This window comes from Zonotrichia albicollis, chromosome 23, assembly GCF_047830755.1.
Source record: "Zonotrichia albicollis isolate bZonAlb1 chromosome 23, bZonAlb1.hap1, whole genome shotgun sequence".
Taxonomy (NCBI): Eukaryota; Metazoa; Chordata; class Aves; order Passeriformes; family Passerellidae; genus Zonotrichia; species Zonotrichia albicollis.
In genome coordinates, this window is record NC_133841.1 from 6193593 (window position 1) to 6219948 (window position 26356).

The following is a 26356-nucleotide window of genomic DNA, read 5'->3' on the forward strand; positions in this document are numbered from 1 at the left end:
TGCAGGTGCCCAGGGCTGCTGTGCCAGCCCTGGTGGGGACACAAGGACCCATTTGCAGAGCCAGCAGCGGGTCAGACACAGATCCAGAGGGACCCAGAGCTGCAGGGAGAGGCTGCATCCACAGCATCCACATCCAGCTGGAGACATGATGTGTCCAGCCCTTCCCATCCTCTTTGCCATCCTGCTCCTCTCAGCCGGGGCCTCAGGAGCGCCGTGAGTCCCCTCTGTGTCCGTCTGTCCCTGCTGGGGTGTTTAACCTTGGCAGCTCCTGGTGGGGTTCAATCCCTCTTGTGGCTGCTGGGGTGGTTGAGCTTCATCCTCTTGTCAGTTCCTGGTGGGATTCAGTCCCTCCTGTGCCCTGGTTGAGTGCTTTAATCTTGGCTCCTCTGCAGTTTTTGGTGGGATTCAGTCCCTCCTGTTCCTGCTGGGTGGTTTAACCTTGCTTCCCTTGCAGTTCCTGGTCGGATTTAGTCCCTCCTGTGCTTGATGAGGTGTTTAACCTTGACTCCTTTGCAGTTCCTGGTGGGACTCAATCCCTCCTGTGCTCGATGGTGTGGTTTAACCTTGGCTCTCTGGCAATTCCTGGGGTATTCAATCCTTCCTGTGCCTGCTGGGTGCTTTAACCTTGCTTTCCTTGCAGTTTCTAGTGGGGTTCAACCCCTCCTGTGCCTGCTGGGGTGGTTTAACCTTGTCTCCCTGGTAGTTCCTGGTGGGATTCAGTCCCTCCTGTGTCTGGTGGGATGGTTGAGCTTCATTCTCTTGGCAATTCCTGGTGGGATCCAATCCTTCCTGTGCTTGATGGGGTGGTTTAATTTTGGCTCTCTGGTAGTTCTTGGTGGGATTCAGTCCCTCCTGTGCCTGCTGGGGTGCTTTAACCTTGCTTTCCTTGCTGTTCCTGGTGGGATTCAATCCCTCCCATTGGTTGCTGCCCAGGGCTCCCCAGCTGCTCAGGCTGGGGGCTCTCCCTGCCCAGGAGCACTGAGGACACGGCTTTGGTGGCCCTGCTGGCCCTGGTGGCTTTAGTGGCCCCGGTGGCTCCAGGAGCTGTTGTTCCCTCACCTGCAGAGCTGAGCTGGGGAGCCCAGGGCAGCCCAGCAGAACAGAGGGGATCCTGGGGGGGTTCCTGTGCTCCAGGGGCTGTTCCAGGTCTCTGTGCTGGATGTGCGTCAGCCCAGGGCTCTCCTGTCCCTTGTCCCTGCCAGGAGCTTCGTGGTGGTGTCCCCGGCTGTGCTGTACCACCCCCAGCCTGCCACGCTCTGGGTGCACCTCAGGGACCTCCAGGGGCCCGTCCAGCTCCATGTGCAGCTGCAGGGGGACAGCAGGACCCCTCCCACCACCCTGCTGAGCCGAGAGGTCCTGGAGCCCCAGCTGTACCTGAACGTCACCTTCCCTGTGAGTGCCACCCCAAAGCCACCCCAATGCCACCCCAATGTCACCCCAGTATCACCCCAAAGGAGCTGGGAGCAGGTGGGGGGGACCCTCCCGGCCGTTTCCATCAGGGCTGGGGACAGATGTGACTTCCCCATCTTGTGTGAGGGTCTCACCCTCGCCCTGACTGTTTCCCACCCCTGATTGTTGGGTTCCCCCACTGATTCAGGCTCAGCTGGATTCAGGTTATCCCAGCTGGAATGGTCCCTGGGTGTTGTGGGAATCCACAAAATTAGAGAGTTTTGGGAAAGCTGCAAAAGGCAGGCCCCAGAGACAGCAGAACTGTGATTAGAGCTAAGCAGCAGCCATGAGATTGGTCAGCAGAAAAATTATTTAAACTGTAGAAAAGCAAAGACAAACAGAACAATGGTCTGTGTATTAACGCTTGTCTAGAATAACTACAATTATTCTAATAATTGTAAGCTACAATTACAATTGTAGGTTACAAGCTACAGAAAAGTTTATCTAGCAAGATATTAGGAAGTTTTAAGCTTAATAATGGAGCTCTGTTCATTGTGCTTTAAGGCTTACAAGCAGGTATTGTATTCAAAATAAGCAAGCACTGTTTAACCACAGGTACGTGTGCTTATAGTGATGGATAGAACTACTGTCAATGTGCTTTTGCTTTGTGTGATTGGTCAAAAAACTTATAAAGTGAGTTGTAACATCGAGTTCTTAATCTGCTGTCTGGGATGTGAGCTGCTGCCATAACCATGTAATGAGACTGATGCTGGAAAATGAAACAGCTCAAGGCAGTTCCCAGCAGCCCCGTCCCGTTGGTGATTTGTACACAGCCCCAGCCAGTGTCAGGTGTGGGGTCCCTGGGGCTGGGCGTGCTCGGGGTCACCCTGGCCCTGTCCTTGTCCCCACCCTGGCCCTGTCCTTGTCCCACCCCGAGCCCACTGATCCCCCCCAGGCTCCAGCCCCTGCCCAAGGGAAGGAGGAGATCGTGGCCCTGAACGTCTCCATCCGAGGAGAGTCCCTGGATGTCTCCGAGGAGAAGAAGGTGATGCTGAGAGTTCTGAGCCCCGGGGTGTTCATCCAGACTGACAAGGCTGTGTACAAACCTGGGCAGGAAGGTGAGGGGGCAGGAGGGACCCGCTGCCCTGGGGACAACCCTGGAGTGAGGGGCTGAGCCTTGCTCTGCACTGCCTGGAGCCGGGAGGGTTATCCCGGGATATCCTGGGTTGGGTTATCCTGCAGTTTCCAGTGAGGGGATGTCCCGGGATGTCCTGTAGGGTTATCCCGGGATGTCCTGGGTTGGGTTATCCCAGGATTTCCTCGAGGGCTTTTCCCGGTATGTCCTCTGTGGGGTTATCCCGGGGTGTCCTGTGGGATTATCATGGGATGTCCTGGGGAGGTTATCCCAGGATTTCCTCGAGGGGTTATGTTATCCCGGGATGTCCTAGGGGCATTATCCCAGGCTGTCCTGGGAGGGTTATCCTGGGGTTTCCTGTGTGGGTTTATCCCAGGATGCCCTGGAATGCCCAGCACGGGCACAGGGCAGTGCCGGGCTTACTGGGGCCGTGCTGCTGGGGGCAGGACAGGGCTCAGGGTGGGTTTCCCTCCCCCTTCCCATGGGAATGCCCTCCGTGAGGGATGAAGCTGCTCCTCCATCTCCGTTTCCTTTCCCAGTGAAGTTCCGAGTGGTCTCTTTGAATAAGGACCTGACCCCCAGCAGCCAGAAGGTGAGAGCAGGGCTGGGACATGGGGAGGTGACTCAAAATCCATCCTAGAGCCAGGCCCAAAATCCATCCAGGGCCAGGCTCAAAATTCATCCCAAAGCCAGGCTCAAAATCCATCCCAAAGCCAGGCTCAAAATCCATTCAGGACCAAGCTCAAAATCCATACAGGTCCAGGCTCAAAATCCATCCCAGAGCCAGGCTGAAAATCCATCCAGGGCCAGGCCTAAAATCCATCCCAGAGCCAGGCTCAAAGTCCATCCCAAAGCCAGGCTCCAAATCCATCCCAAATCCAGACTCGAAATCCATCCAGAGCCAGGCTCAAAATCCATCCCAAGGCCAGACTCAAACCATCCCAAAACCAGGCTCAAAACCATCCTGCTAGTGCCAGGCTCAAACTCCATCCTGAGCCAGGCTCAAAATCCCAGAGCCCCTTGAGGGCTCACAGCTCACATCATCCCACCGTCCCTCTGCCATGCCCACCCTGCTGAGCCCTCAAGGAACGGAACTGCTCCTCTGACCATTCTCTCTTTGCCTTCCAGCTGCCCCTGGTGTTCCTGCAGGTGAGTTTGGGACCCGCATGGGGTGGCAGAGGGGACCCAGGGCACAGCCAGGGCTCTCTGTCGCCTCCCTGGGGCTGATCCCGGTGTCCCCCAGGATCCCAGCGGGAACCGCATCGCGCAGTGGCGGGAGCTGAGCCCTCGGCAGGGAATCGTGGATTTGTCTCTCCCGCTGGCCTCGGAGCCGGCGCTGGGCACCTACACCATTAGCGTGGAGGGGAAGAGCCACTCCTTCAGCGTGGAGGAATACGGTACTGTGTGGCACTGTGTCACCTGTCCTGGCTAGATGGTGACAGTGAGGGGTGACAGTCCCCCAGGCAATGAGCTGGGGACAAGCGACAGCGTATACAGGGGGCAGGTCTCAAGGGAGGACTCGATGTTCAGCTAATCAGGAGAACTCGGGGTGGAACACAAGGGCAAAGGATACAAGGGAGGAAAACTGCTTGGGACAGGAGGGGTTAACAGCTGGATGTTGGGAGGAAAGGGTTTGAAACTTGGCAGAAAAGTAGCTAAGTAGCAAAGAGATAAACGGACACCTGGCACAATTGAATAACAAAGGCAAGTCTGTGTCACTCCAAAATCAGGGGGAAAAAAGCCCAAAAAACTAACAAACAACAAATGAAACAACAACCTATAAAATAAAAACACGCTACAACAGTACTGGGCTCTGGGAAAGGGGACCCCACCACGGGCAGCAGGTCCTGACCCCTGCAGCCACCCAGGAGATGTTGTCACTGTTCCGGGAGCGACCCCCCCGTGTCTGTTTTGCGGAGATAATCAAAACTGCACAACTTTGTGAAAGTTGTAAAGCCAGTATGGTTGTTACAGCGCTGGACACATGTGAGAATTGTTCCCCTCAAGATGACATGTGTACCTCTGGGAACTTCAAGTCCCTTTTTATCCCCCTCTCAGATACATATGCATGCAATATCACCATAGGTTCATACATATTCATTTTTATGAATTTCACGTGACATTTGTCGCTAGCTCTTCTTTATCAGAAAGAATTCCTAGGTCAGGTTGAGCTGCTCTCACAGCAGTCTCTCTATCACCCTCTGTCTCTCCTCCTTTATCTCTGTCCTTCACTGAAGCAACTTCACTAAGCCTAGGCTTTGCAGTCTGGCTAAATAACTATGGTTTCCAACTACAGACTCAACTCAAAAATGTACATTTCACCTAAATCAAAATGGATTTCTACCCTGGAAAATTTCCACTTTGCCTCATGTCCTTGTGCCTGTCCACAGTGCTGCCCAAGTTTGAGGTGACCATTCACCTCCCCAGCGTGCTGTGGGAGCAGGACGAGAAGATCCCGGTGGAGATTTGCGGGCGGTGAGAGGGGAGCAGGGAATGGGGGAGATGGGGGAGATGGGGGGGATCCAGTGGAATGGGGTGTGATGGTGTTCACAGGGATCTTAGGATGAGGATCTGACTCCATGTTTCAGAAGGCTTGATTTATTATTTTATGATATATATTATATTAAAACTATACTAAAAGAATAGAAGAAAGGGTTTCCTTAGAAGGTTAGCTAAGAATAGGAAAAAAAAGAATGATAACAAAGGTTTGTGGCTTTCTGTCTGAGCCAGCTCACTGCGATTGGCCATTAATTAAAAACAACTAACACGGGCCAATCACAGATCTATCTGTTGCATTCCACAGCAGCAGATAATTATTGTTTACATTTTGTTTTTGAAGCTTCTCACCTTCTCAAGAGGAAAAATCCTAAGGAAAGGGGTTTTCATAAAAAATGTCTGTGAGAGTGGAGGCTTCCCAGCACAGCCTCTCTCCTGTCCCCACACAGCTACACCTACGGGAAGCCTGTCCAAGGGAAGGTCCAGGCTGACCTGTGCCTCAGACAGAACCTCTGGGCTCACGGGTTACAGAAGACCTGCACCCAGGTTATGGGGCAGGTGAGTGTGGTCAGGGCTGGGCTGTCCCTGCAGGTGCTCCTTCCTGGGAATGCTGCTGATGGGGTTGATTTTCCCTCCAGACGGAGAAGAACGGCTGCTTTTCCACAGAGGTTTCTCAGGCTGCCTTCAAGGAGAGTATTTTGCCTTCATTTTCGAGGAAGAAACTCGAAGTCGAGGCATCACTGGTGGAGGATGGCACAGGTGGGGATGGGGGTGTGGCCATGCCAAGGGATTGGTGCTCTCCAGGAGCACCCAAAAGTGCTGCTGGGGTTTAGGGGTGCACATGCAGCGATGGGGTTTGGGTCAGGGTGTGAGTCAGGGCAGCTTGGCAAGGCCTGGAATTTCAGGTGTTGATAGCCACCAAGGCACCAGGCACCAGGAATAGCGGCAGGCTCAGCCTCTTTCACCCCTGAGCAACCCCTGGGGTCCCTGCAAGGGCAGGATGGCCCCAGATTAAAGGGCTGCTGGAGCCTTCCTAAGACACTGGGAGATGACACCTCTCTCTGCCATGCTGGTACTGGCCTTGGCTCAACTGTGCCAGAGCCAGGCTCCAAATCCATCCAGAGCCAGGCTCCAAATCCATCCCAAAGCCAGGCTCAAAATCCATCCTGAGCCAGGCTGGGATCTGCCCCCAGCTGCACCTCAGCTTTAGGTCTGGAATATTCCACAGGGCTTGTGCTGCTCTTGTAGGAGATGCAAACTGTGCTGGAGGAAAGCCCAAATATGGTGGTGTTCACAGGGCCCTGAGGAAGAGGGAAGAGATGAGGATTTGACCCCATATTTCAGAATGATTTATTGATTTATGATATGATTTATTATTTTATGATATATATTCTATTAAAACTATACTAAAAGAATAGAAGAAAAGATTTCATCAGAAGGCTGGCTAAGAATAGAAAAAGAAAGAATGATAACAAAGGCTTGTGGCTCAGACAGAGAGTCCAAGCCAGCTGACTGTGATTGGCCATTAATTAGAAACAAGCACACGAGACCAATCCCAGATGCACCTGTTGCATTCCACAGCAGCAGATAACCATTGTTTACATTTTGTTCCTGAGGCCTCCCAGCTTCTCAGGAGAAAAAAATCTTTAGGAAAAGATCCTTTTATTTTTCATAAAACATGTCTGTGACACCCAAATGTCCAGGGACCATTTCTGCGAAGGGACAGGGGCACTGGCCAGAGCTGAGCTGTGTCCTGTGTCCTGCAACATCCTGAACTCCCCACTGGCTCTCCACAGGGCTGGAGATGAAGAGTGCCAAGACCTGCAAGGTTTTACGCAAATCTGTCATGGTCACCTTTGAGAACCCTGATCATGCCTACAAGCCAGGACTCCCCTACAGTGGGACGGTAACGGGGGCTCCCCTCTGCCCTGGGGCTCACCTGCCCCTGCTGCTCCCATCGCTGTCCCTGCTGCTCCCAGCCCTGTCCCTACTCCTGCCCATCCCATCCCTGCTGCTGCTGCTCCCAGCCCTGTCCCTGCTGCTCCCATCCCTGTCCCTGCTGCTTCCATCCCTGTCCCTGCCCATCCCAGCCCTGGCCCTGCTGCTCATAGCACTGCTCCTGCCCATCTCAACCCTGCTCCTGCCCATCCCAGCCCTGGCCCTGCTGCTCCCATTCCTGTCCCTACTGCTTCCATCCCTGTCCCTACTGCTTCCATCCCTGTTCGTGCTGTTCCCATCCCTGTTCCTGCTGCTACCACCCCTGTCCCTGCTCTCCCAGCCCTGTTGTGCACCAGCTGTAGCCCCACACTGCATCATCCCCCCTTCCATCCCACCCAGATCCGGCTGGAGGAAGCCGACGGCTCTGGGCTACCCCACAGGCAGGTCCTGCTCTCCATCAACAACAATAGAGAAAAGAGGACACAAAGCCTCCTGACTGACAGCTCAGGGAGAGCCTTCTTCCAGCTGGACACCTCTGGCTGGGGGGACCGGGTCTCCTTGCGGGTAAGTGCCCACCCTTGTCCCTCCATCGGGGGTCCTGAGCTGCTTCCTCCACTGGAGCTGCACCATCCTCGGGGCCTGCTGGTGGATTCACCCCCTGATTCCCACCTCAGGCTAAAGTCATTGGGACAGCTGAGAGCCAGGAGGGCTCGTTCAGGCCCCGAGGTGCCTTCCTGACCCTCATGCCTCACTTGTCCAAGAGCGGGAGCTTCCTGCACATCCGCGCCCCGCGGGGCGAGCTGCCCTGCGGCCACTCCCAGCTGCTCCACGTGGATTCCATCTTTGGCAAGGAGGCTTTGGGCACTGAGCTGAGGAGCCTGGATATGGTTTTCATGGTGAGCCCAGCAGCAGGAATCAGGGTGGTTCTGTGGGAAGGGCCACATCTCCACGTTGTTCATGGTGGTGTCCCCAGGGACAGGACAATGAGCAACCTGTCCTGGAGGGACTGAGGGACCTGTCAGAGGAGGTGGCTGCTGCCACTGTGGGGCCTGCACCCCCATGGGAGCTGGTGGGGGAACTGGAGACTGGGCATGGTCAGAAATCATCCCAGAACTCTCGTTGTGAGACCATCGTCTACCAGGGCACTTTGATTCCATACTCAGCCTCTGTTTTGTTTCCCCCGCCTCCTCTGCAGGTCCTGGCCAAGGGCTCCATAACCAGCATCTTCAGGAAAGAGATCTCTGCAGAGCCTGGTATGTCCCATGGCATGGAGGGGCTGTGCAGGGCTCTGCTCCCCCTGCCTGCTCCTCACAGAGCCAGGAATGCTTTGGGTTGGAAGGGGCCTCCAAACCCATCCCACTGCATCCCCCTGCCCTGCACTCTCCCAGGGTGCTCCAGGCTCTGTCCAACCTGGCCTTGGACACTTCCAGGGCTGGAGCAGGTGCAGTTTCTCTGGGTAACATCTCCTCCTTTCCATGGCCCAGGACAGAGATCCTCCCTCTCCCTGGAGCTGCCCATTGGCGTGGAGCTGGCACCCATGGCCAGGATTCTGGTGTACGTGCTGCTGCCCAGCGGCGACATGGTGGCTGCTGGCACTGAGCTCTCCGTGGCCAAGTGCTTCCCCAACCAGGTGAGAGGAGCTGGGCTGTCCATGGCTGCTGCCTTGGGATCCATCCCGCCCCAGGAGCAACGCAGTGTCAGGGTCTCCCAACCCATTCCTTGTTCCCAAACCCTCTGAGAAGAGCCTTCCCTATGTGTGGCTGTGTCACAGACATCCTTTATGAAAAATCCTTTCTTTAGGATTTTTCCTCCTGAGAAGCTGAGAGGACTCAGGAACAAAATGTAAACAATGTTTATCTGCTGCTGTGGAATGCAACAGGTGCATCTGTGATTGGCCCATCTTGGATGTTTACAATTAATGGCCAACCACAGCCCAGTTAGCTTGGACTCTCTGCTCGAGACACAAACCTTTATTATTCATTCCTTTCTATTCTTATCTTAGCTAGCCTTCTGAGATGAAACTTTTCCTTGTATTCTTTTTACTATAGTTATAATGTAATATATATATCATAAAATAATAAATCAGCCTTCTGAAACATGGAGTCAGATCGTCATCTCTTCCCTCATCCTAAGGGAATACGAACACTGTCACATGGCTGGGTCTGCCCTCCACGGTAGTGACTGCCCTGTGTCCCTGTGTCCCTGTGCAGGTGCAGATGGCGTTTTCCGAGGCCAGGGCCCTGCCTGGGGCAGCGCTGACGCTGCAGCTGGGGGCTGCCCCGGGCTCCCTGTGCGCTGTGCGGGCCGTGGATCGCAGCGTGCTGCTCCTCAAGCCCGAGGCTGAGCTCAACGCCGAGGCTGTGAGTGCTGGCCCTGCCTGGGGTCCCCCTGCAGCCCCAGGAGCAGCCTGGGCTGTGCTGGGGTCATATTGGCTCTAGTGTCCCTCACATGGACCCAGTGCTGCAGTGGGCAGAGCTCTGGAAATGAGGGTTTTGCATGTCTTTATTCGCAGGTCTACAAAGCACTGCCCGAATTCAGCAACCCCCACAGCATCCAGGATGAACCATTATGTGACTGGCTGGACTCCAAGAGGCACCCCTACATGTTATTCCAGGTGAAGCCCCTGGGCCTCCCAGAGCTGCCCGTGCTTCTCCCAAGTGCTGGGAAAGCCACACCTGTGGCACAGGAGTTCCCTTTCCTGCCAAGCCCAGGCTCCTTCCCCACCTGTTTTCTGTAGCCCTGGGACTACTCAAAGCTGGAATGGGGATATTCCTCCTGCTGGCTGTGCTGGATGGACAGTCTCTGCTTTTTCACAGGATGCAGCACTGAAGCTCTTCACCAACAGCAGGGAGCCTTGCTGGCGCAGGCTCCACATGGTTGGAATGGCAGGTCCTGGAGGTGAGCACAGCCCTTGTGCTGAAATGAGCAAAGAGCTGGTGGACAGTCCTGGCTGTCATGTCCTCAGGGGGACTTGGAGCCATCCAGAAAACACCCTTGGCATCAAAGAGGATGGACAGGGATGGAAAAGGATTTTGGTCACCCTTGTGCTGGCTGCAGGCAAGGTCCAGCTGGGACCTGAGGCTCCCAAGTTCTGCTTTGCCTTTTCCAGGAGACATGAGACTACTCCGTGGGGAAGTGGGAAGCAATGTTTATGAAGGAATTATGCCAATGTTCACCTCAGCCAGCTCAGGCATCGAGGGTGGGGAAGAGCCCCCAGCACCCCGGACATACTTCCCAGAGACGTGGCTGTGGGACCTGGTCCCTGTAGGGTGAGAGACAGCTCCCAAGGGGACCTGGGGACCTCAGGACTCCTTCTCCCTGTGGGCTGGCACCAGCAGTGTCACGGTGGTGCCACTTTAGGCCATGCCACCAGCCGTGCTGGGGTGGCCTCATGACGTTCTCCATGCAGGGAGAGTGGCTCTGCCGAGATGACGGTGACAGTGCCCGACACCATCACAGAGTGGGAGGCTGGGATGTTCTGTACAGCCCCACAGGGCCTGGGGCTGTCCCCTGCTGTCACCCTCACGGCCTTCCAGCCATTCTTCGTGGAGCTGGCGCTGCCCTACGCTGTGGTGCGCCACGAGAGCTTCACCCTCAGGGCCACCGTCTTCAACTACCTGCGCCAGTGCCTGCGGGTGAGCGGGGACAGGCAGGGACAGGGGCTGTGCCAGGGGCTGGCAGGTTCAGGGGAGGCTGGGGGTGACCCTGGTTCTGGGGTGTGATGGAGCTGTGCCCTGGTCTGGCAGGTTTGGGGGAGTCCATGGAGGTGACTGGTTCTGATGGAGCTGTGCCATGCTCTGGCAGGTTTGGGGTAGGACAGGGAGGTGACTCTGGCTCTGAGGGAGCTGTGCCATGTTCTGGCAGGTTCGGGGGAGCCCATGGAGGTGACCCTGGCTCTGGGGTGTGATGGAGCTGTGCCATGCTCTGGCAGGTTTGGGTGAGGTGACCCTGGCTCTGAGGGCTGATGGTGCCATGGCTGTGCCCCGCAGGTTCAGGTGATGCTGGCAGAGTCGGTGGAGCTGGAGGTGTCACCAAGGGCTGGGGACACATACACGGGCTGCGTCTGTGCAGATGAAGCCAAGACCTTCCAGTGGGGCGTGCGAGCCACCAGCCTGGGTACAGAGCTGCCACCACTCCACCCTGCTGCCCGGGGACCCCTCAGGGGATGGGGTTAGGTGGGCAGGGAGGATCTGGGGAGTCCTCCCTCGCTCTACTCCCACCCTCCCTGGGGACCCCCAGCCCAGTCCAGCCAGCCCCAGCCCAAGCCCAGGGGGCTGTGCTCAGGTTTGGGGGCTCCCTGGGGACTGAGGGCCGTGTTTGCACCTTCAGGGGAGGTGAACATCACTGTGAGCACCGAGGCCCTCAGCTCCTCCGAGCCCTGTGGCAACGAGCTGCCCCTGGTGCCGACCCAGGGCCGCGTGGACACCGTGATAAAGCCCCTCCTGGTGCAGGTTAGAGAGCTGGCGAGGAGGAGAATGGGATGGTTGTGGGAGCAAACAGCCCTCGGGGGGCAGTGGGACAGCACCCAGACATGAAGGGGACTGGGGGACAGGCATGTCCCTCCTCCTGACTGACTTTGGTGCTGCTTCCTCACAGCCCGGCGGGATCCTGGTGGAGAAGACTCACAGCTCCCTGCTCTGCCAGGAAGGTAGGACTGGCCAGGGGTGTCGGGCAGTGCGTGGGACATGGCCAGGGGTGCTTGGCCACTGGTCACAAGGGCCACCAGTCCAGAGGAGCCAAGGGTCAGGGTGCTTGGGGAGGAACAGCATGGATGAGGCTGCCACGGGACAGGCTGGTAAGAGCTGGGCATTCCCACTATCACAGCCCTCTGCCCCCACAGGTGCTGAAGAAGTGTCCTTGGAGATTCCTGCAAACATCCTGGAGAGCTCCCAGAGGGCCCACATCATCGTGATGGGTAAAGGACAGGCTGGGGGGGCCTGGGGACCACAGGAGACAGGGTTGGTGCAGAGGTCCCCAGGCTCAGCAGGACATGGGACCATCCAGAGCTGACACAGAAGGGGACACGGGTGACACAGCTGATGATGTGTCCCCCTGGCACAGGTGATATCCTGGGCAATGCCCTGCAGAACCTGGACGGACTCCTGGCCATGCCCTACGGCTGTGGGGAGCAGAACATGGTTCGCTTTGCCCCCAACATCTACATCCAGCAGTACCTGGAGAAGAGCGGGCAGCTGCTGCCGGACATCCGCGCCAAGGCCCAGGGGTTCCTGCAGAGCGGTCAGTGAGAGCCTGGCAGGGACACCACAGTCCCACAGCCCCCTCCTCACCCCACCTGGCTCCCCTGGGCACAGAAACAGTGCCCTGTGCCCATGTCCCCCCGCAGGGTACCAGCGGGAGCTGCTGTACAAACACGATGACGGCTCCTACAGCGCCTTTGGCAAGAGCGATCCCTCGGGCAACACCTGGTGAGGGCTCTGCAGCTGCACCCAGGGCTCCTCCTGCCATCCAGGCAGCCCCAGTGCTGACTCAGCCCTCTGGTGTCTCCCTGGCTCCAGGCTGACAGCGTTTGTCCTCAAGTCCTTCGGGCAGGCCCGAGCCTACGTGGCCATCGAGGAGCGGCACATCACGGACGCACTGCGCTGGCTCCAGCAGCGCCAGAGGGAGAGCGGCTGCTTCCGCAAAGAGGGCAAACTCTTCCACAATGCCCTGCAGGTGGGGCAGGGCTGGCCTGGGGAACCCAGAGCGTGCTCTGGGCAGTGGGAGTGTCCCTGTGTTGGTGTCACAGCTTGGTCAGACCCATGTCCTCCTGTCCCCTTGCAGGGCGGTGTCTCGGATGAGCTCTCGCTCTCGGCGTATGTGACGGCAGCGATGCTGGAGCTGGGACTGCCCACGGTGGTGAGGATGGACCCTTCTTCCCCACGGGGTCTGGTGGGGTGGGGACAGCTGCTGGGACAGGGATTGGCCATTCCAGGCCACCAGCATGAACTGGGCACAGCTGGGGACACTGGGCAGCACTGAGCGAGTCCCATGCTCTGGGCTGGCTCCTGACTCCTCTGCCACGCCAGGAGCCGGTGCTGAGCTCAGCCCTCAGGTGCCTGGAGGCCTCTCCCACGGATGACCCCTACACACAAGCCCTGCTGGCCTACGTGTTCGGGCTGGCAGGGCTGAGGGAGCAGCAGCAGGCGCAGCTGCAGCGCCTGGCCCAGCACAGCATCAGTGCAGGTACTGCCTGGGCAGGGGCCTGTGGGCAGTGCATCCCCCTAAAGGGACCCCAGCCTGCAGCAGGGGCTGAGCTGCTGCCCCTCCTCCTGCAGATGGGCAACTCTACTGGAAGAGGAAGGGGCAGGCTCAGGAGGACTTGGAGCTGTCCTGGGCTGCGGCCCCGTCGGCCGAGGTGGAGATGACAGCCTATGTCCTGCTGGCCTACCTGTCCCAGCCCTCGGTGTCCCCCACTGACCTGGGGACAGCGTCCCGGATCGTCCGCTGGCTCTGCAAGCAGCAGAACCCCTACGGGGGCTTTGCCTCCACGCAGGTACCGGCCCTGGGCTCCAGGCGCTGCTCCAAACCGGCCCCTCCTGGGAGCAGCGCTCAGGGGTGACCCTGGCACTGTCCCCGTGCACAGGACACCGTGGTGGCCCTGCAAGCCCTGGCCAAATACGCTGCCCTGACCTATGGCAGCAACGGGGACATGACGGTGACGGTGACATCGCCTACGGGGACGGTGCAGGACTTTGTGCTGGACAGCAGCAACCGGCTGGTGCTGCAGCGGGCGGCGCTGCCCGAGCTGCCGGGCACCTACGGGCTGCGAGCCCGCGGGCAGGGCTGTGCCCTGGCACAGGTGGGTACAGCCTGGGCCCCCTGTCCTGGGCGCTGTGCCCTCGCTGGGCTCACCCTGTCCCCTGTCCCCCAGGTGACCCTGCGCTATAACGTGCTGTCCCCTGTCCCCCAGGTGACCCTGCGCTATAACGTGCTGTCCCCTGTCCCCCAGGTGACCCTGCGCTATAACGTGCTGTCCCCTGTCCCCCAGGTGACCCTGCGCTATAACGTGCCTCCCCCGCCCAGCACCGGGGCCTTCGAGCTGCGGGTGCAGACGGAGCCGCTGCCGGGCACGAAGAACCCGGGGTTCCTGCTCCGCCTCTGGGCACGGTAGGGACTGGGGCTGGCCCGGGTTTGGGGGGGACAGCAGCAGCCAGGGAGGGAGGGAATGAATCCCTGAGCCCACCCTGGGGCTCTGCCCTTGCAGGTACACTGGGGAGCGCCCTGCCACCAACATGGTTGTCATTGAGGCCAAGCTGCCATCAGGATACAGCCCCGATAAGAAATCCACAGTAGAGGTGAAGAGCCCCCTGCCCCCCTTTGGGATACCCCATTCCACAGGCCCTGCCTGGGGCTGTAGGACATGGAGGGACACCTGCTCGGGGTGTTGGGCACCCGTAGAGCAGCTGTGGCCCCTCCTGAGCCGTGTCCCTGCAGCTGAAGAGGCAGAACCTGGTGAAGAAGGTGGAGGTGCAGCCTGACCAGGTGACCATTTACCTGGACGAGGTGAGATGGGTACAGAAGCAGAAGCCCTGGGTTGTGGGGGGTTTTCCCATGGTGAGTGGTTACACCTCCCCCCTGGGCTGTCTCCACAGCTGACCAAGGAAGAGAAGACCTTTTCCTTCCAAGCCCAGCAGGACTTCGTGGTGAGCAACCTCCAGCCAGCCACCGTGTCCCTGTACGACTACTACGAGACAGGTGAGCCCTGCAGGGCCGTGTCCCCTGGTCCTGCTGCCAGCCCTGCAGCCCCAGGGGCTCAGTGGGCTCTGCCTGATCTCCCAGCTCCCACTGATGAGCTCTGGCTCCTTAAGGGAGCAGCTCCTCCCAGGCCCATGGTCACCACCCCTCCCATTGCAGGTGACCGTGTGGATGTGGCCTACACTGCACCCCCCAGCTCAGGTAGGGGCTGAGCCTGCCAGGCCAGGGGTCACCCCACCCTTGGGACCCTGATGGGGACCTGGAGGGCACCAGGGGAAGGAGGGCAGGGAGTGAGTGGGGACAAAGGAGCCCATCCTGGAATCTTGCCCCGATTGTTGGGGATTTGCTGGGCAGAGCTTGGGGCAGAGGTCAGGGACTGGCACTGGACCCTGCCCAGGTGTGCAGGCTGGGGGTGCAGGAGATGCTCTTTGTGCCTCTTTGAGGGGGCTCAGCCCCCATCAGCCCTGGCCTTCCTCCTGTGATCCCCTGCAGCTCCCCCCTGGGGCTTTGGGGTCACATAGGGGATAGGACACTGAGCTCCAAGGGATGGGGCTCAGCCAGGGGGTCAGGGCCAAGCAAGGGTGGTGGTGGTGATGGGGGTAGTGGTTCTGGGGACTCTCCTCTCACAGCACCCCCATATTCCCTTTTGAAGAGAAGGAAAACGTCTAACTCAGCCTGGAGCCTGGCAGCCCATCCCTGCCCCAGCTCCCGTGGCCACCAAGGACAGCTGAGGGTCTCTGCTCCCACCCTGGCCTGGTCCTGACCCTCCATAGGGGCAGGAGGTGGCCCAGAGACCCTCCCAGCAGCACTGGTCTCAAGCAGGGCCCCTCTGGATAGAGCCCCAGCTTCCCCCCAGGATCTGCAGCCGAGGGGCTCCTGCAGGCCCAAGGACACACATGGACTTGGCTGAGCAGCCACAGTGGGCACTGCACAGGGACACCCCCAGGTCACCTCCTGCCAACCCTGCACGGGGCTCTGGGGTGCCAGCTCTGGCCTCTCCCCTCCCCACAGCACCTGAAGGGGACCCAGAGCTCCTCCCTTGTGCCAGAGCTTGCCTGGCAGGTCCCCACCACCCCTCACTCCCCACAGTGCCACCCCAGCCCCGTCCCCAGCACTGACAAAATGCCAGCGTCACCCCTAGGGCCTGGTGGAGCCCAGCCCCTGCCCTGGGTGTAAATAAAGCAATGCAGTCAAACACTTCTTACTCTTGGTCTTTCTTCTCCTTGAGGGAGAAGGGGGTGGGGACAGAGGGGACAGGATGGCTGCTGTGGTCAGGAGAGTCAATCCCTGTCAGACAAAGCTGGGAGGGCTCTGGAGGCATGAGCAGCTGTAGAGAACACGGCCAGCAGTGACATGGCACAAGGGGACATGTGCAGCACGGGTCCCTCACCTCACCCAGGCACGTGACACAGCCCTGGGCAGCCTCAGGTCAAACTCTGCTGTCCTGAGCAGCTGCTCCAGACAGAGCCACCACTGTTCTGCCACCTCAGTGACAAATCTGGCCCAGGGGTGTCTCCAGAGCCACACCCTCCCTGGGGACAGCTGGGGATGCTCCTGTGATGTCCCCAGGGGAGTCACCCAGCAGAGCCAGCCTGGTGACACCTGGAGCTGTGACCAGGGGCCGGGGCCACAGCACTGGGGCCAAATGACCCCTCTGTGCCCAGGGGAGGGCACGAGGCACTGTCACAGCAAGGCACGGACTAAGCAAGGTGTGGCCAAGCCCCAGGCTGTCCCCAGAGCTCCTTAGGTGGCAGTGGGACACAGGAGCCAGCCCTGTGCCCTGAGCAGAGTCCCTTGCTGGGGATGGAGCCACTCCCACCTCACTTGTGGCGCTTCTTCTTCTGCTCTTTGCGCTTCTGAGCCCTCACATCCTTCTTGAGGCGGCTGTCCACCACCTTGAACTGGCCCTTGACACCAGGGGGACGCCTCACCCGACGTCCCACGCCCTTCTTGGCCACCAGGTAGGTGACCTGGCGCTTCTCCTTAGCCAGCCCAGCCTTCTTGTAGATGCTGCAGCACAAGCACAAAGGTCAGAGTGAGTTTGGGTGGGACAAAAACAAAACCCAGTGTTGGGAAATCAAGTCCCACCCCTCCTGTAGCTCTGCCAGCCCCAGATCAGCCTGGCTGGGGACACAGAGCTGTCCCAGGGGCTGCAGGGACACGGTCCAGCCACAAAGGGACGGGCTGGATCCTGGCTTGGCCACTCACCGGCGCAGCTGGGCCACCTTCTCCCGCTCTGAGATGTCCACGGTGCTCACCACAGCCTCAGCCTTCTTTTTCATCTGCTCCAGCTTCTTCAGCATCTGGGGGACAGCCAGGGGGACAGAGGGTCAGAGGAGGGACAGGGGACTCAGAGGAGGGACAGGGGAGTCAGGATAGGGGATCAGAGGGGGTGGTCACAGGAGAGAGGGGAATTGGAAGAGAAATGGGGGGGAGGTCAGAGGTGGAACAGGGGGGGCCAAGCTGGGACAAGAAGGGGTCAGAAAAGGATGGGGAATCAGAGATGGGACGGGGGGTCAGAAAAGGATGGAGTATCAAGAGATGGGACAAGGGGATCAGAGATGGGATAAGGGGGTCAGAAAAGGATGGTGAATCAGAAATGGGACAGGGGCACTGGAAAAGGGACGGGCATTGAAGGAGGAACAGGGGCGTCAGAAAAGGATGGGGTATCAGAGATGGGAAAGGGGTTCAAGGATGAGACAATGTGGGTCAGAAAAGGATAGGGAATCAGAGATGGGACAAGGGGGGGTCAAAAAAGGATGGGGAATCAGAGATGGCACAGGGGCATTGAAAAAGGGACAGGGGGTCAGGAAACGATGGGGTATCAGAGATGAGACAGGAGAGGAGGGACAGGGGGTTCAGGAAAGGATGGGGAATCAGAAATGGGACGGGGGGGTCAGAGACAGGACAGGGGGGTTAGAAAAGGATGGGGTATCAGACATGGGACAGGGGGATCAGGAAAGGATGGGGTATCACAGATGGGACAGGAGCATCAGAGGAAGAACAGGGGGGTCAGAGGGAGGACTGAGGCCCTGGGAGAAGAGCCAGGGCACCCCTGGGAGCCCACCCCCACTCACCCTCTTCTTCTTGCGGGCCTTGGCCTCTGCCACCTTCTTGATGGGCCGTGCGTTGATCTCCTTCCAGCGCTGCCGATAGGCCTCCACCGTTTGCCTGTCCACGGGCAGCTGCCGGCGCCGGTGCTGCCGCTCCTCCTCCGTGAACCACTCGGGCAGCTCCCCCTCCTCCTCGTTGTACGAGTACCTGGGCGGCCAGAAGACCTGTGAGCAGGATATGGGGACCCACCACACCTGTCCCTGCCAGGGAGCAAGCCCTGCAGAGCTCCTGCAGCCCCCACTGGTACCTGTTGAAGGAGTCGTCGATGAGGTCCCGCCGGGCCTTTTTGGAGCTGGCAATGACAGAGCCGAGGGCAAGGCCCTCTGCATCCAGGACTCTTTTCACTGTGGGACATGGCAAAGTTGGCCTGGCTGCAGCCCAAGAGGCAGGGAGCAGCCCTGGGGAGCATGGACTGTCCCTGCCCCCATCTCCTATTCCTCCCAAGGGACCCTGAGTCTGTCCCTGCCTCCATCTCCTGTCCTTCCTAAGGGACCCCCAGGTCTGTCCCTGCCTCCTGTCCTTCCCAAGGGAGCCCCAGGTCTGTCCCTGCTTCCTGTCCCTCCCAAGACACCCCCATGCCCCCCACTCACCTGGCTTCTCAATAGGCACCACCTCGAAGCCACAGGGCTCAGCACGGCCTCGCTTCCTCCCCACTGGTGCCAGGGGCCTGTGGAGAGCAGGGCTGGGGTCCCTCAGCTCTCCAGGACTGTGGAGCTGAAGGGACAGCCAGACCCCCCCTCAGCCCTCACCTCTCATCCTCACTGCTGCTGTCATCATCATCATCATCATAATCACTGCTCTGCTCCTCTTTAGCTTCTTCACTGGCATCAGGAGCTGGGGCTGCTGCAGGGCTGGGCTCGGCTAGAGCCTCCTCCTGGGCCTCCTCCTTCTTCTTCTTCTGCCCTTTCTTTGTTGTTTTGTCTGGGAATGGCAAGCACTGGGTGAGACAGAGCCAAGGCAGACCCTCCTCTAGAGATCCTGCTCATTAACACTGCACTAATGAGAGCTCTTTACTGACAGAGGCTGGGACCACTCTCTGGTCTAGTGGGAGTGTTCCTGCCCATGGCCAGGCTTGGAGCTCTTTGAGATCTTTTCCAATCCAAACCATTCCTGCTCAGGGCAGCATCCCCACTGAGGCTGGAGCCAGTGCCCCACAGTGAGCTGAGGCTGTCCCTGTGTGTCCTCTCACCTCTCTGAGCCTCACGCTGCTTCTCAGCCAACATCTGGGCCTGGCCCAGCTCCAGCTTCTCGTCTGCATCATCCTCGATGCCAGCAAAGGCGTCCTGGCATGGGGAACAGTGGGGTCAGCCCCATGGCAGGGGGGGATCAGCCCCAGGGATGGAGGGGATCAGCCCCAGGGATGGATGGAGATCAGCCCCAGGGATGGGGGGATCAGCCCCAGGGATGGATGGGGATCAGCCCCAGGAATGGATGGGGATCAGCCCCAGGGATGGATGGGGATCAGCCCCAGGAATGGATGGGGATCAGCCCCAGGGATGGGTGGGGGGATCAGCCCCAGGGATGGGGGGGATCAGCCCCAGGGATGGGGGGATCAGCCCCAGGGATGGATGGGGATCAGCCCCAGGGATGGAGGAGATCAGCCCCAGGGATGGATGGGGATCAGCCCCAGGGATGGGGGGATCAGCCCCAGGGATGGGTGGGGGGATCAGCCCCAGGGATGGGGGGGATCAGCCCCAGGGATGGATGGGGATCAGCCCCAGGGATGGGGGGCAGGGTCAGCCCCAGGGCAGTTGGGGGAAACTGCTGGGGCTGAGGCTGCTCCATCACTCCTGCCCCACAAGTGGGACTCACCTTCCCAAACCACAGGCTGGTCTGTCGCTCCTCCAGCACCGACTTCTCCTCCAGGGGCACCAGCAGGGGATTCTCCACTTCCTGCCCTTCCTCCTCCTCCTCCTTCTGCTTAAACTTGGTCCTGTGACCCGGAGCAGCAGAATCAGTGTCCCCAGCCCTGGCTGGCTCCTGGAGCTGTCCCAGAGCAGCCCCAGCCCCAGGAGGTGTTTCCCCTCTCACCTCTTCCCTCGCTGCTCCCGCTGCAGCTTCCGCTGCCGGGCCTCGATCTCCAGCAGCTCCTCGGGGTCCAGGTCGCTGGCCAGGGACACATCATCATCCTCTTCCTCGTGATCAGACACGTAAATGTCATCGTCCCCAGGGCTGATCTCCAGCAGGGCGTCAGCAGAGGCCATGTCCCCCCGGGACAGCTCATTCAGCAGCTGCAGCACAGCTCAGAGTCACTCAAGTGACACAAGTGACAGGGCAGGTCCTACCTCACCCCGCTGTCCCCAGGAGCTCCCACCCACCGGGGTCCTGTGGATGCTCTTCAGGGAGAACATGCTGGTGTCACCATCATCGGCGATGGACACTCCAGGCAGGTCCATCTTCAGCTCCACGCGTTCCCGCTGCTTCCTCTGCTCCTTCAGGATCTTCTTCTTCTTTCTGCAGGAGGCAAAGGAATGAGGCCAACTGTCCCCACCACACACAAACACCCCACTGCCAGCACCCTGTGAGGGGTGCCCAGTGCTGGGACAGCCTGGAACACCTGCCTGGAGGAGCAGAGGAGCCCAAGGACCCCAAACTCACAAACCCCACCAGCAAAGGGACAGGCTGACACTGCCACCTTCTGTCTCCATGGCTACAGTCCCATCCCTCCTCCTCTTTGTACCTCTTCAGCTCTGCCAGCTCCTTGGCCTTCATCTCTGCCAAAGCCAGCTCCACCTCCTCTTGCTCCTTCTCCTCCTCAGCAGCTGCAGCTTTGGCCTCCATCTTCTCCTTCTTCTCCTCCTCCCTGCCCTCCTCCTCCTCACCGGAGCTCAGGCTGCCAAAAGGAAGGAGCTCAGAGGAGCTGTGCTGGGGACAGGCCACCCCAGCCTGGGGACAGCCCTGCTCCCTGGACCTACTTGATATCCATCTCCTTGGCCTGCTCCTTCAGCTTCTTGGCCAGGAACCGCCGCAGCTTCGTCCTCCAGTTCAGCAGAGCCCTGGGTGGGGTGGCAGCTGTTAGGGACAGGCAGCAGGGCCAGCAGGGGGGTGTGGCTGTCCCCCAGGCCCAGGTGGGGGCTGTGGCTGTCCCAGTGTCCCCCAGCACCTGAGCTCCTTGCGGCCCAGCACTCGGATGTCCCTGCAGCACTGGCGCAGCTCCTCCGTGGTGGAGCTGTGATTCTCCAGCTCCCCATCCCCCAGGGTGATCTGGCACAGGAAAAGGGATTGAAATTGCAATCCCAGCCTCCCCTCCACAGCACAGGGACAGGAGTCCTTGCAGGCACTCACCTCATTGGCTTTGGAGAGGAAGTCCACGGGGTTGGCAGCCTTGAGGAAGTCCATGAGGGTGAAGCGATGGTACAGGGTGGTGTCACCCTCGGCATAGCCCTCGGCCTGGGGGGAAAAGGGGCTGTGGCAGCCAGGGCAGGGGACAGACAGACAGACAGACAGACAGACAGCACCAGCCCTGAACGGCGCATGGAGTCACCTAACTCGTGTCTTGCTGCAGCGGCCACCTAAATGTGCCTGTGGGTTGTTCTCGAGGACTTTAGAAATCGTTTCCAGACTCAGCCTGAGCTAGAAGAAGTCACCAGCCCCAGCCCAGACACAAGAGCTGACAATGGCAGGTTTGTGCCAGCTTTACACTCCGTTAAAACTGCCTAACACAGATTTACTGTCCTAAAGCCACCTCAGAGAGACACAAACCCTGTACTCAATCACTGCAGGGTTTAACTGACCCAGCCCCAACCTCACAGTCCCCACTTTAGGGCTCCAAACCTTCCCCAAACTGGCTTTTCCAACACTTCCTGTTGCAAAATCTTGCATTCTCCTGAGCAATTTTAATTCTCACACCCTCTTTAGGCCCAGTCCCCTCTGTGTCTGGCCTTGCTCATACCTTGGGCTTCTTTTTGCTGACCAGCTCACTGACAGACTTGGTGACAACCTCCACGTCCTTGAAGGCGTATTTGGGGTCAAAAAACTTGCTGTCAATTTTGTCTGGTGCCTGATAACCTGGGATGGAGGGATGAGAGCCATGAGAGACGTTGCTCTGGGATAGAGGGATCAGAAACAGCCAGAATGGAGGGATCAGAGCCACCCAGAATGAAGGGATCAGAGCCATTCCTGCTGGGATGGAGAAATCAGAGCCACCCCTGCTGGGATGGAGGGATCAGAGCTACTTCTCTGAGGAGAGATGGCTCAGAGCCATTCCACTGTCCCAGGAAGAATTAGAACCATCAAAACCATTCCTCTTAAAATGGAGGAATCACTGCCAGCAGAGCCATTCCTTCTAGGATGGAAGGATCAGAAACACCCAGAATGGAGGGATCAGAGCCACTCCTGCTGGGATGGAGGGGTCAGAGCCACCCAGAATGGAGGGATCAGAGCTGCTTCTCTGGGGAAAGCACAGAGCCATTCCACTGTCCCAGGAGGAATCAGAACCATCAAAACCATTCTTCCTGGGATGGAGGAATCACAGGGAGGAGAGGATTCCTCCCAGGATGGCATCAAAACCATTCCTGCTGGGATGGAGGGATCAGAACCATCCAGAATGGAGAGATCAGAGTCACTCCGGCTGGGATGGAGGGATCAGAGCTGCTTCTCTGAGGAAAGAGTGCTTAGAGCCATTCCACTGTCTCAGGAGGAATTAGAACCACCAAAACCATTTCTCCTGGGATGGAGGAATCACAGTCAGGAGATCCATTCCTTCTAGGATGGAGGGATCAGAGCCACTCCTGCTGGGATGGAGGGATCAAAACTACTTCTCTAGGGAGAGAAGGCTCACAGCCATTCCACTGTCCCAGGAGGAATTAAAGCCATCAAAACCATCAGAACCATTCCTCCTAGGATGGAGGAACCACAGCCAGCAGAGCCATTCCTTCTAGGATGGAGGGATCAGAGCCATTCCTGCTGGGATGGAAGGGTCAGAGCCATCCAGAAGGGAGGGATCAGAGCCATCCAGAATAGAGGAATCAGAGCCATTCCTGCTGAGATGGAGGGATCAGAGCCACCAGCAGAGTGGCACCAGCCACCCAGAACCAGCTGGGTTCTCCCAGCCCCATCCCAGCCCCTCCAGGCCCCCCTGGCTGCTCACCCTGGCACACCACAAAGATCTCAGCAGACTCGTTGCGGGAGGCCTGGGGCTTGGTGGCCTGGACCTTCTGGAAGAACTGCTGGAAGATCCACATGAGGGGCTGGTAATCCCGGGAGCGGAACACCTTGGTGATGAACCAGCCACCCTTGCACAGGAACTCACAGGCCAGCTTCAGGGCCATGAGGGTCAGGTTGGCTGCAGCAGGAGAGAAAAGAGAGTGAGAGAGGGAGGGAATGACTCTTCCCTGGCAGGGTAGAGACAAGCTGGAATGGGTTTCCCAGAGAAGCTGTGGCCGCCCCATCCCCAAGGCCAGGTTGGATGGGGATTGGAGCAGCCTGTGACAGGGGAAGGTGTCCCTGCCCGTGGTAAGGGTGGCACTGGATGGGCTTTAAGGTCCCTCCCAAGCCACAGCAGCCCAGAACTCTCTAGCAGCAGTCAGCTGTCCCTGTGTGCCCACCCTGGGAGTAGGCATCGTGCACCCAGCTGGCTCCCACGTTGGGCGCTCCGTCGTTCAGCACCACGTCCACCTTCCATGTCTGCAGCTCCTTGCGCAGGGCCTGTGGGACAGAGACACCTGTTTGTCCCTCAGAAGGGCCCCAGCCCACCCCCTGTGAGCCTCCTGCCACCACAGGGACCTGCAGGGCCCCAGGTGACCCCGGGCAGTACCTGGCGGCACTTCTCAGTGGTGATGTCCTCCTGCAGGGTCACCACGTTGGGAATGGGCTTGATGGGCACCAGATCCACCCCTGGGTGAGGAAACACAGCAGAGCCCCTCAGAAGGGGCTCCAGATCATCCCAAGGGGTTTCCCCACCCAGCCCCACTCCTGCCAGGATCCCCTCTGTCTGTCACAGCCAGGGACTGTCCCCAAAACTCACCAATGATCAAGCTGGACACCGGCATGAACTTGGAAGCCACCTGGAGCCTGGCAAGAACAGAGGGGAGCAGAGCTGAGGGCCCCAGCAGAGCTCCCGGCCTGGCACTGTGCCCCCAGCAGAGCTCTCAGCCTGGCACAGGATCCCATAGTTGGGCAAGGAGCACAGGGACACTGCCAGACCAGCTGGTGGCACTGTGGTGGTGAGACGCAAACTTAAAAGAATTTAGGGATCTTAGAGGAGCTGAGGTATTAGTTAGAAATAAGCTTTATTGGAGTTAATTAAAATAAATGGGCAGGCCTTGATGAAGTAAAAAGTTAGGAGTTAACTAATAATTGATTGCTTGTCAATACAATGTTTCATTAGCTGGGTTTATAATGAGGAATGCAGAAACTGATAAATAGCTTTTAGAAACATAAGACAATTGCTTGTAGGAACATAAGCCAATTGCAGCCTCTCTGTTCTGAAACCAATTGAAGATGGGGAATGGGAGTTCTACCAATGGGCTCATTTGTCACATCTGCATTGAAAAGGCAGAAAGGTCAGAACGAGGAAGACTTCATTTACTTCCTCATTTTGGGACCCCTCCCCATGAAAGGGACAACCAACCCATTTCAAGGAACAAACTGTGCATGCTTAATGGCTTTTGAACTAATTACCATGGGAAGTGGGGAATGGGATTTACCAGAGTTATGAATATGCATTTGTATTTTGGATATTCAATACCTATATAAATAAAAGGACTATGTAATCACTGTAAATCACAGTGTGTATTTAGGAGTCATCCCACAATAAGCATGCACTTTCTAACTTTAAACTGTTAGAGAGTCTTTCGATATTGGTACTAGATCAATATCCCTACTGCGAATAAGATGTACCAGAGTTACGAATATGTATTTGTATTCAATACCTGCATAGATAAAAGGACTCTGCAATCACCTGTAAATCACAATTTGGGAGTTATCCCACAATAAACATTCACTTTCTAAGTCTAAACTGTTAGAGAGTCTTTGGATATTGGCACTAGAACAATATCCATACTCAGAATGAGATGTACCAAAGTTATGAATGTGCATTTGTATTTTGGGTACTCAATACTTTATAGATAAAAGAACTCTGTGATCACCTGTAATTCACAGTGTGTATTTGGGAGCTATCTCACAATAAATCACAGTGTGTATTTGGGAGTTATCCCACAATAAACATCCACTTTCTAACTTTAAACAGTTGTACGGTTTTTGTCCCTCACAGTTGGCTATCAGCACTAGATCAACATCCATATTTTTAGTAAACCTGTGTCCTGTCCCACTCACCAGCCACCAGGGGCCGCACACAGGTCCAGCAGGGCCCGGGCTTTCTGCAGGAACTGGAATTTCCGATTGAGCTGCAGCAGCTTGAAGGAGGAGCGGGAGCGGAAGCCTGGGGGGCAGCAGGAGGGAGGTTCAGGGGGTGCCCGGGGCTGCAGCCCCCCCATCCCCATCCCCGGGCACGGCCCTCACCCGTCTCCTTGGCCAGGTGGTAAAACTTGTCCCGCCGGCTCTTTCCCAGTTTGCTTTTCTTGCCCATGGTGGTGGCGGGGTGGCCCCTGGGGGGGGCTGGGATGTGCTGTCAGCCGAGGGCTCGGGCCTGGGGGGACACACGAGGCTGAGGGGGGTCCTGGGGACCCCGAGGAGCCCCGGCCTCTCTATGTGTTCCCTCAGTGTCATCCAGTGGCCCCTGTGTCTCTGCAGCTCTGTCTCAGTGGTCCCCATGACATCCCCCAGTGCCCCTCCAGCTCCTCCTTCACTGCCCTCCCAGTGCTCCTCCAGTCCCTCTCCCAGTACCCTCCCAGTGCCCCTCCAGTTCCACCCTCACTGCCCTCCCAGTACCCCCAGTGCCCTCCCAGTGCCCCTCCAGTTCCGCCCTCACTGCTCTCCCAGTACCCCCAATGCCCCTGCAGTTCTTCCCCCAGTGCCCTCCCAGTACCCCTTCAGCTCCTCCTTCACTGCCCTCCCAGAGCCCTCCTAGTACCCTCCCACAACCCGCACCCAGTGCCCTTCCATTTCCTCCCCTCGGTGCCCTCCCAATGCCACTCCAGTGCCCCCCCAGTGCCTCTCCAGTTCCTCTCCCAGTGCCCTCCCAGTTCTCCCTCCAGTTCCTCCGTCACTGCCCCCCCAGCGCCCCTCACCGCTCCCGCCATTGCCCCCTCAGGCCCACCCGCACCCGCTGCCCCCGCGGCGCATCCCGGCCCCGCCGCTCTCCTGAACCCTCCGAACACCCGGGCTCAACATCCCCCGGCCCTGAAACCCCCGTACCCCCTTCCCCCGCCCGACCCCGATCCAGACCCTGCCCCTGATCCAAACCCCGATCCCGGTCCTGATCCCAGTCCCGCCGCGTGCCCGCACCACCTTCCCGGCGTGCCCTGCGCGCACACTCAGCTTCCGCTTCCTCCTGCTCTGGCCGCCATTTTGGGAGTGGCAAACCCCTCCTCCGCCTCCTGTGGGCGGAAGATGGGGAAGGATAACGGGTCCCTCGGAAGTGCGGTGAACAATAACGGGCTGGCTCGGTGCCGCCATCACACCCGTGTCCGTCTCCTCGGTGCTTCACCCACGGTCACATCACCTTCGACCACTTCAAGATGGCAGCGC

At 58.4% G+C, this 26356-nt stretch overlaps 2 protein-coding genes across 4 annotated transcripts; one reads left to right on the forward strand and one right to left on the reverse strand.

Annotated features, from left to right (window-relative positions):
* Positions 1–15855, forward strand: LOC102074078 (alpha-2-macroglobulin-like protein 1). Its single transcript, XM_074557963.1, has 36 exons — positions 1–213; positions 1203–1392; positions 2345–2507; positions 3064–3116; positions 3653–3673; positions 3768–3921; positions 4915–4999; positions 5470–5578; positions 5659–5779; positions 6817–6926; positions 7358–7522; positions 7633–7854; positions 8154–8211; positions 8443–8588; positions 9169–9318; positions 9471–9572; positions 9775–9856; positions 10068–10227; positions 10368–10593; positions 10948–11074; positions 11288–11409; positions 11555–11606; positions 11799–11873; positions 12020–12196; positions 12303–12384; positions 12475–12631; positions 12740–12814; positions 12985–13141; positions 13234–13451; positions 13542–13757; positions 13947–14065; positions 14163–14253; positions 14393–14461; positions 14551–14653; positions 14813–14854; positions 15306–15855. Exons 1-36 carry the CDS (start codon positions 146–148, stop codon positions 15320–15322), a joined length of 4284 nt encoding a protein of 1427 aa, XP_074414064.1. The 5' UTR covers positions 1–145; the 3' UTR covers positions 15323–15855.
* FTSJ3 (FtsJ RNA 2'-O-methyltransferase 3) lies at positions 15852–26313 on the reverse strand. Of its 3 annotated transcripts, none has more exons than XM_074557966.1 (22): positions 26114–26313; positions 25229–25355; positions 25043–25148; positions 23733–23779; positions 23523–23602; positions 23314–23413; positions 22857–23051; positions 21660–21775; positions 21053–21157; positions 20871–20971; positions 20683–20763; positions 20448–20600; positions 20086–20221; positions 19799–19998; positions 19580–19700; positions 18957–19050; positions 18517–18688; positions 18358–18434; positions 18015–18111; positions 17731–17914; positions 16862–16956; positions 15852–16663 (listed from the first exon to the last, which is right to left on the reverse strand). In XM_074557966.1, the coding sequence occupies exons 2-22, from the start codon at positions 25293–25295 to the stop codon at positions 16474–16476; spliced, it is 2517 nt and encodes an 838-aa protein (XP_074414067.1). In that variant the 5' UTR covers positions 25296–25355; positions 26114–26313; the 3' UTR covers positions 15852–16473. The 3 variants fall into 3 exon arrangements, with proteins under 3 accessions (XP_074414067.1, XP_074414065.1, XP_074414066.1); XM_074557964.1 differs by having other exon boundaries at positions 26072–26312; XM_074557965.1 differs by having other exon boundaries at positions 26054–26144.
* Between the last annotated feature and the right edge of the window lie 43 nt (positions 26314–26356).

Coding starts and splice junctions, on each gene's coding strand:
- LOC102074078 (XM_074557963.1), top strand. CDS start 146: ATGATGTGTCCAGCCCTTCCCATCCTCTTTGCCATCCTGCTCCTCTCA. Junction 12,385..12,474: donor GATCCCTCGGGCAACACCTG/GTGAGGGCTCTG, acceptor CCCTGGCTCCAG/GCTGACAGCGTTTGTCCTCA. Junction 14,462..14,550: donor TGACCATTTACCTGGACGAG/GTGAGATGGGTA, acceptor CTGTCTCCACAG/CTGACCAAGGAAGAGAAGAC.
- FTSJ3 (XM_074557966.1), bottom strand. CDS start 25,295: ATGGGCAAGAAAAGCAAACTGGGAAAGAGCCGGCGGGACAAGTTTTAC. Junction 19,701..19,798: donor CGGGAGCAGCGAGGGAAGAG/GTGAGAGGGGAA, acceptor TCCGGGTCACAG/GACCAAGTTTAAGCAGAAGG. Junction 18,689..18,956: donor GCAGCGTGAGGCTCAGAGAG/GTGAGAGGACAC, acceptor TGCCATTCCCAG/ACAAAACAACAAAGAAAGGG.